This window comes from Macrobrachium rosenbergii, chromosome 21 (genome assembly GCF_040412425.1).
Source record: "Macrobrachium rosenbergii isolate ZJJX-2024 chromosome 21, ASM4041242v1, whole genome shotgun sequence".
NCBI classification, from domain to species: Eukaryota; Metazoa; Arthropoda; class Malacostraca; order Decapoda; family Palaemonidae; genus Macrobrachium; species Macrobrachium rosenbergii.
The window spans coordinates 44,880,957-44,890,405 of NC_089761.1; the positions used below are offsets into that span (position 1 = coordinate 44,880,957).

At 40.0% G+C, this 9,449-nt stretch overlaps 1 protein-coding gene across 1 annotated transcript; it reads right to left on the reverse strand.

The window, feature by feature from the left end:
• Positions 1–1,858: 1,858 nt before the first annotated feature.
• Positions 1,859–3,453, reverse strand: LOC136849601 (gamma-aminobutyric acid receptor subunit alpha-3-like). The gene is made up of 2 exons (XM_067122917.1): positions 3,097–3,453; positions 1,859–2,703 (listed from the first exon to the last, which is right to left on the reverse strand). Exons 1-2 carry the CDS (start codon positions 3,385–3,387, stop codon positions 2,269–2,271), a joined length of 726 nt encoding a protein of 241 aa, XP_066979018.1. The 5' UTR covers positions 3,388–3,453; the 3' UTR covers positions 1,859–2,268.
• Positions 3,454–9,449: the final 5,996 nt, after the last annotated feature.

Sequence of the window (9,449 nt, forward strand, 5' to 3'; positions counted from 1 at the left end):
ATTTCCCTCATCCAGACATACCTTACTCACTCTGGTCAGCCACTCAACCATACTTTACCCATGCACTGCAACATTTCTCTTGTTATCAATTCCTGGTGTCTTCCTGTTCTTCAGCCTCTTATTTGCTCCTTTTATGTCATCAACAGTCACTTTCAAAGGCATTTTTAAACTTCAGTTAACCTTTTTATCTACTGAATCATTCAACTCTCCTTTCAAAGGCATTCTTAAACTTCAGTTAACCTCTTTATCTCCTGAATCATTCAACTCTCCCTACCTAGGAAGTAGGGCGAGTTGACTGATTCAGCAAATCTTCGAAGTACTCACTCCGTCGACCCAGGAATGCAGTCACTTCCGTATTGCACTGCTCAGTTCGGTTCTTTTATTTTGAGATGCTTTCGTTCATTAAACTCTCTGCACTTACTCTTTTGTAAAACAAATTCTTTTCCTTCATATCTGCGTGTATTTGTATATGAACAGAATATATAACTAATATGGTACTTGCCTAATTTCATATATATATATATATATATATATATATATATATATATATATATATATATATATATAATATATATATATTTATTAATTTTATATGTCTTTCTATCCATCAACCTATCTATCTACACACACATATATATATATAATATATATATATATATATATATATATATATATATATATATATATATATATATATATATATATATAGACATTATACACACATTATTAACGAGCCTTTTATTTTGGTATGAAGTACGTATCTGGTAGTTAGCTGACTTTAGTTAACACAACCAATGTAAACATGGGGTATGAAACAACCAACTTTATTTTGAAACATGAATAATGCTCTAATTATAGCCTTTCACTTGTTTTTGATTTTAAATTAATTACATGGAATGATTAGTGTAAAAGTCATAAAATAACTAGCTGGTTGTTATACCATAGATTTTGAAACACGAATTATATAAAATATTCATCCAAAGATTTAACGTTATTATTATTATTATTCAGAAGACGAACCCTATTCATATGAAACAAGCCCACCAGAGGGGCCATTGACTTGCAATTCAAGCTCCCAAAGAATATTAAGGTGTTCATTCGAAAGAAGTAACAGAAGGTAAAGGAAAATACAGGAAAAACGAGACCAGTTATTAGATAAACAGATAAATGAACAAATCAATAAACAAAGAAAAATGTCAGTAAAATAATAAAATGATGTCTTCGGATGACCATCGGCAAACGTCAGTAATTACGTGTTCGTTACACCGCTGGCCTCTTGATCAGTGGAGTTAGGCAACACTGAGTCTGGTCAGTACTTGGGAAGGTGATCTTCGGGACCACTGACATGGGGTTAGCAACCTCAAAGCCTAGAAACTTGCAGCAGATCTTAGGAACATGAAACAATGAACACTGAGACGGTTGAATGAATGTGTTAACAAATGGCTGGAGGAGAGTTTACCCAACTCAGAAAAACATTTGTGGAATGTTTATAAAATGTCAAAAAGCGACTAATTGTTATGGTATTACAAGGATCAAAGTGTATTTGCTAAGCAAACAACAGTACATACGTTTGCGCTGGTTTCGAAGTGAAGGTGCGAATTTGTTCAAGTTAGTCGTGCGAGCACAGTTGAAGAAGATAACGGAATATGGATGTAATATACAAATAAGGTAAGTCATTATTTAAATAATTAACTCTAAGAAGGATCTAAAAACTGTGTTGAAGAATACTTCAAGGCTTCTTGCTTATTCTACACTAATGAAAACCAGAAATAAATGAAAAAAAGGCAAACAATATTCATATTTAAATTTTCAGAGCTAAAAAGTGAAGAAATTGTATGAAGAACGGTTATTATGGCAGATAGTTTTAAATATGGTAAATAGGAAGAATAACTGCATCAAACAAAAGAGAAATGCTGAAAGAAGTTCTGCTGTCAATAATAGAGTGCGGTTTTAGATAAAACCCGCTAAAAAGAAACTACAGAGGAGATAAGAGCACAAAAGATTCGTAATTATGTATTTCATCTTTTTAAGTAGAACTAAAACAGCAACCTTTCTGCAACGTCTGAAAACAGAGATTTATTTCCTCAACAAACGAAGTGGTTAATTTTACGCCTGTCGCAGGGGTGGGCCAATGAACTATTTTTGCCTCAGTCATAAAAGTCACATTTGGCCCTGGTTAGGTTAGGGTAGGTTAAACTATGTACCGTATATTCCGGTAGATTTTAGGTAAAATTAGCCACTTCTTACTCTCAATAAACGTTGAAACAACTAATAGGAACTATTGTAGATGGCATTCCAGTAGAGTACGTGGAAAAGGACGTAGATCACTCCGAAGAGGATTTTTGCAACCAAGAGCACAGACGCGTTGAAGTTCCTGCGACGATTCTTCTTGAAACTGGACGACGACCCCTTGGATCCTATGGGCCTCATGCCCCCCGCAGAGAAGGGAAACACGGACGTGCTCTCAACAGGCGTCAAGGGATGCGGCTTCTCGACCAAGACGCCCTCCTCGGGAGGATTCCCCTGACCTTTGACCTTGTTGGTCACCAGATGGACGCCGATGATGAGGGAGAGGAAGGTGATGCTGAAGATGTACCACACGTCGATCCTCTTCAAGTAGGAGGTCTTCGGAAGGGTCATCGCCGCGTCCGAATAGAACGATATCAGCACCAGCAGCGACGTCAGGCTCATGGCGCCCCTGTCCTGCAACGTTTTTACCACGGTTTTGTATCGGGATAAAACTCGAGTTTTGTTTTACTTGGGTTGGAAGGTGCACCTTTTTGAAATTCACCGACAGGGGGACATCTTGAAAACATTACTAAAAATTTAAGTGGGTAATATTTTCATGTACTTTTTTATCAGCATTAATTATGAATCTCGAAATTTATGGCCAAAATGCATTCCGAAATTCACGAAATTAAAAAAAAATCGAAGGCTCTATTTCAAGGTAGATCTTGGCTCTATTTCAAGGCAAATCTTGGCTCTATTTCAAGACTGTTCAGAAGTATATCATAATATTCATTCAACAGTTTCAGCGCCAAAAAATCCTACAGCCTATTCACATCTTAAAAGTGTAACGAAAAGGACTCCACATACCTGGAAGTCCTGTGGGTCGATGAAGAGAGTGCCGTACCCCAAGAGATGGAGCAAGAACACGGGAAAGTAGGACGACAGAATGTGGTAATCCGGGTACCGCTTTAAAGTGAGCCGGAGGACCATAGCGCTCCTGATCACCGTGAGGTTACACGCTAAGACGTCGTACTCATTCAGCTTCAGGTTTCTGTCCACTGTCCACAGGGCGGCGGAGAGCCTCATGCTGTCCAGGGCGGCGTTGCCGATGGTGACGTTGATCCAGCAGTCTTGGACGTCGAAGGGGAAGGCCCTCATGTCGAACTTGCAGGAGATGTAGTACGACTGCTTCTGCTTCAGTACCAAAGAATTCTCTGCCCCTTTGTAGACGTAGTCTGTGATTGGATTTAATGGGAGGAGCAGATCTAGTTTTAGAAAAGCGGATCTTTCCTAGATAGTGACCCCCAAGGGTTTTAACCCGGTATGAACCCACCTTTGCTGTTTGTTTAGTACAAGCCCGGTGGGGATGACCGTAAAAACATAAACAAAAGACTGTAAATGTCATAAAGATAATGACCACCAAGAAATATTTGTCCTAGAAACAACCCCCGAAAACCGTTGGGGGTCACTAACGAGGAAATATCCATTAAAAATAAAGAGAAGCGTTAGTTAGATTATTATGCTGCTCCGACAGGCCATCTCTTCCCACATTAAATTATACTCTATGGAAATCTGTTCTCCTCTTCGTAACACGCGGTTCAATGGATGTTTCTTTCCCTCTAAAACCAAACTTTAGAATTCTTTTCCTGCTTATATACAAGTATATACCCTGACCTTTGTAAAATTTCTTCAAATCTATGCAAGAAAAGGTATAATGTTGCCCGGCTGACTGGTCTTTGCTTTAAAAAAAAGCTATTTCTAAACTAACTATGAACATGAAGAATAAAAATACTTAGTACTCAGTATGTATTTCATATTCTGTATACACATGCGGTTTTAGGGAAATGCAGAAGCCGGCGGGACGGGCAATCTAGTAGCCTAAAGTAGCACCGGCACAAAGATAGCAAGAAAATGGATGCTGAAGGCAACATACCCATCCCCTGATAGTTAGGGAAAACAAAGGCAGGAATGAAATCCTAAGTTTCGTGTAAAGGCGCAAAAATTTGCTTCTTACAAGAGGAATTCCGTTACTTTTCAGTTCAGGAAATTATCTTAAAAGTTATCACGTATTTTGCGATATATTGCTAAATTTTGTTTTTATATTGTTGCGTTATCGACTGGGCCTTTCTCCTGCTTCTTTACAAAGATGCGTTCCTTTATCCAAATAAAAGAGATACTTTTCAAAATACCGTAACGAACTATACTGGTTTTCTTGTCTTTATGAATATTTTTCTCTCAATAATAATAATAATAATAATAATAATAATAATAATAATAATAATAATAATAATAATAATAATAATAATGGGAACTAACCTTGCCCGATTCTCATTGGAAGACCATTTTTCTCTACAAACAGGTCTTTGCTTGCTTCTGCGGTTCCAGCGAGAGTTTCCTCGTTCAGTACCTGAAATAAACACATTTACAAAAATGAACAGTTGCATTGACACATGAAAGCTGAACCACATAAAATCAAAGGTCCTTGAATGAATGGGGTCGAACGTCACTAATTCCAGCTGCTTTTATCATAATCCAAATTAGAAAGGTCAGAATGGAAAAGCATCCTGTACAGCCAAAATGACAAAATGTACTGGTCTGTTTGCGCGTTTAGATAGTCAATAAAAGACGTTTCTATATTAATATATTTCATTTCATTCTACATGATTTAAGGACGTCAAAAGGTAATTAGATACTGGGATTTTTATTTTTGCACTTAACATGAACTTGAGAAGCCAAAGAGGTTTTTAGATCCTGGTATCTTTGTCTGCTCAGATTTTTCTCTAAGTGTGCTCATCTTGAGTTCAGGAGGCTAGACAGTGTTTAAATTTTCTGTAGTGCCCTACCATATGCCGGAGAAGCCACATGACGTTCTCATACTTATTTTAATGTACAGGAAAGCAAAGGTTTTTAGACACTGGCTGTCTTTGTATTTTTTAATTTGAAGATGCCAGACTGCGCTTAAGAAAACCAAACGAAGCTCAGATACACAAACTTTTTAATTAAACTCAACATGAGCTGGGGAAGCCAGATGGTGTGCAGAAGCCAAGTGCTGGGAAAGCAAAGGTTTTTAAACATGTTGTCGAAAACCAAACGAAGCTCAGATACTTTTAAAAACAAAGGTTTTTTGCTAAAGCAAAGGTTTTGTTGTTTTTGATTTGAACATGCCGGTGGTGCTTGGGAAGCCAAACGACTCTCAGACAGACAAACTTTTCAGCTGAACTCACCACGAGCTGGGGAAGCCAAAGGGTGCTCAGATGCTGTCCGAGATAGTTCACCCTGTCCGTATCCAGAAGATTTTTGAATGTCAGGCGACTGTCACGCCACTTATAGAGAACCTCATGGAAACCTGCAGGGTCTCCGTCATGATGTCGATTGAAGACACCTTCGTGAGATGGGATATGTTACGTTAGTGAAGACTACAACTGTATTTAGTGAAGGGAAGTGAAAGGAGTGTCACGCAAACACGTTCTCTGGCATCTTCTAGATTCTTGCCATCTGAATTTAGACCGAGTTGCCACTACTGGTCTATCAATGCACTGACAAACATTAGTGACTTTAATTTTGCCGCTGTGTGTGCTATTTTTAGCAAACTTTGGCGGCAGGATCTAGAATATAAACCAGAAAACGTGAGCTTGAGAGATCACCAAGCACAAATTTGATAAAAAAAAAGTATTTCTTCTCGCCGGACTCGTGTGATTTCGTAGGTTTATCAAGTAAGTGGATTTCACCTGTTGAAGAATGAGTGTCAAAATAAACAGGAGACTTGAAGGGAATTTAAGGAGTAGCAGGATAAAAAAATATGCTTAATGATTTATATTTTTATTAAATTCAAAAGTACGCCAATCATGAATTGAATTGAATTCAGTGTAGAATTTGGGCCAAAGGCCAAGCACTGGGACCTATGAAGTCATTCAGCGCTGAAGGGGAAATTAACAATAAAAGGTTAGTAAGGTGTAACAGGAGGAAAACCACGCAGTTGCACCATGAATCAATAGTTAGGAGAGGGTGGAAAGTAAGATGGGAGAGCGAATATGAAAGGAGGTAGAGTAAAAGGAACGAAAGGAGTTGCAGCTAGGGGCCCAAGGCACGCTGCAAAGGACCTTAAGTAATGCCTACAGTGCACCGCATGGGGTGCACTGATGGCACTAACCCCCCAATCATGAAAGCATCCTTCACGTACAAGAAAACTAAGTGTAACGAACACCCGACTATAAAGTTCAAACAGCCATTGAAAGCACTGACAGGACTGTTTTTTAAATTAAGAATTAAGTCTCCTAAAATACATTTTTTGTTAGGTATCATTCTATTGTACTGAAACGTCTTTCATTTAAAATATACACTTCTGTATGTCTTTCAATGCCTCTTATACATAAATAAATTTAAGCTATACCGTGCTTACGATTCTATTAAAAACTAATATCTTTATAGATCTGTATAGGCTAGATGTAGGTGTTAATAGCCAGAGCCCGAAATATAGATATTTTTCAAATTCCTGTGCTCATCCATTTCACAAAAAATATAAAAACCTCGCTTGTGCTTGCCACTATGGTAAAATTCTATATTATTAGTACTTTAAAATAGCTTAACTAACCATACCACTGATTCACATATTCACATTTACAGAGGATGCTTGTGGAAGTGAAAGCAAAGGAAAGGCATGAGTGGCCCTTTTTTTGTCTCTCGACGTTGGAGATGATGATGATGATGATAAAAAGTAAAAGGAGTTGGACAGCTAAAAGAGAAAAGGGCAAGAGCGCGGATGTACAGCAGAAGGCAGAAACCATTTCCACAGCCAACCTTCCTCCGTTTACCTCCGACAGAGACCATCGCCTACCTTCTTGATGCTTACAGACGCCGTTATGTTGAAGGGTCTCTGAGGGGGCGGCGACCCCTGTTCGTAGTCATCTGCAATGTCCAGGATGTTGCAGGCTGTCTCGTCCTCTCCCTCGTCCGGGCAGTCTGGGCGAAAGTCGCACCTTTGCTTCATCGGTATGCAGGCGCCGTAGCTGCACGTGAACTCATCCAGGGAGCACTTGGTGAGGGTCAGCATCAACTGCGAGGAATGGGAATAGAATCTGGAATCGTTACTGATGTTCAGAAGCTCCCACAGCTTCCGTCCCAGGAAGTAGGGCTCCTCCGTCGAAGCGATGGTAGTATTGGTGTTCGTGTCGATGAACCTCCACTTGTCTCGTTTCTCGACGGCGATTCCCTCGAAAGAATAGAGAAAGAAGGCGCCATCTTTATCTACCCTTGGATAGAAGATCCCCGGTTTCACTTCGGTCTCTGACTCCTCTGATCCCAGGAGGTAGAATTCCCCGGAGGGTTTTCCGTAACACAAAGGGCAGCCATGTCTCTTCCAGCCACTCCTCCATAAACCGTTGCTCATCAGCACCACGCTGGGAGATTTGGAATCGCTGATATTGTGAGATAGTTTGTTGAACGTCCGGAGGCTGTCTGCTTCAGCCAGCTGACCAGAATCTTCATCGTAGGAAATGCCCAGCCATCCAATGTTATGGCTTAAAAAAGGCGTCCCGTGACAGCCATTTTCTCGAGACAACAGCTCTGAGAACATTTGATTTTCTTCCTCATCCCTCGGTAAAGCTAACCTCATGTTCACCATCTCGCAGAGGTTTTCAGCTTCTCTCTGGTCGTCTGTCTTGTATGGCAACAGTGTGCCTCTAGAACCACTGCATCTGCAGATGTCGAAGGAGGCATTCGACACCCGGCCATGAGCTCTCCAGGCGATGGGAACCGGATCTGTAACGAAGTCGCAACGAAAGAGCGATTCGACGTCCCCTGGTCCGAGAGCTTTTGCAAACCCCAAGAGGGAAACTCGACCAATTAGCGCCTGCTCTTTAACGAACGCGGATCCCATTCCATCCTGGTCCTGTCCAATAACCAGTATGCCTTCGAGAGGAAAGGAGACATTGGAAAGATCTTCATATACCTTGTGTCCGTCTAGGTACAGGGTTATGCTATAGGACGACTCAGAGGTCCTCCCTCCAGTACCTGCCTGGTTGGTTGTCACTGGTCACCCTCTTCTTCACTAGGCAAACGTGATACCAATGCAGAGGTCCAAAAGTATACTTCATTCTGGTAGAGCTCCCGGTGATTTCATTCATATATGAGAAAAATCCTTCGTTGACATCTTACAGAGAGAGAGAGAGAGAAAAAAAAATTGAGATTATAACCATAATATCGGACATGGGTTTTGAAGGCTCATCTGTGAGTCTTAAGTTGATCCATCAATCGAGCCCCTTTACTTAGTCTGTTGGAATTTAAAGACTTCTTGAGTGACTTTGGCTTAGACTTCTTATCTAGTTATAAATAGATATATTTTTGAAAACAATCCGAAATGCCCCGCCCCATAAAATAAAAAAAAACATATAATTGTCTGAAGATATGTATCACTCCGTTACTTAAAACAACCTTCCGACATGGATATATTTCAATTTATATTTATTAGTTATCAAGTTTCTATTCACTTAAGATAATTCCCCTTGAACTTTCTTCAAATCATATTCATTAGTTATCACGTTACTATTTACTTAAAATATATCCACTCTCTCTCTCTCTCTCTCTCTCATAGTATTCCGTTCCTTATAAAAAAACCTTCAGACATTGTTACATTTCAAATTACATTTATTAGTTACCATATTTCTATTCACTTAAAATAAATTCTCTCTCTTCTCTCTCTCTCTCTCTCTCTCTCTCTCTCTCTCTCTCTCTCTCTCTCTCTCACACACAAGAATGCTTTACAGTGATACTTACAAACGAAAATTGCATTGGTTTTGGTTTCACTGACTGCATAGCTAACCAAAGTCGGGACGGACGTGTTCAGACGAAGTTGAAACCAGAGGCAGAAGGAGAACTCAATTTCTTCCTCTTTTCCTGCAAAGGCCCCGAAGTTGAGTGCAAGGCTTGCACATCTGCCAAGGTTGAGTGCAAGGCTAGCACCAGGTTGAGTGCAAGGCTAACACATCTACCAAGATTGAGTGCAAGGCTAGCATCCCTGGCAAGGTTGAGTGCAAGACTAACACCCCTGCCAAGGATGAGTGCAAGGCTAGCATACCTGGCAAGGTTGAGTGCAAGGCTAGGACATCTGCCAAGTTTGTTTGAGTGCAAGGCTAACACAGCTGCCAAGGTTGAGTGTAAGGTTAACACATCTACCAAGTTTGTTTGAGCACAAGGCTAACACAGCTGCCAAGGTCGAGCGCAAG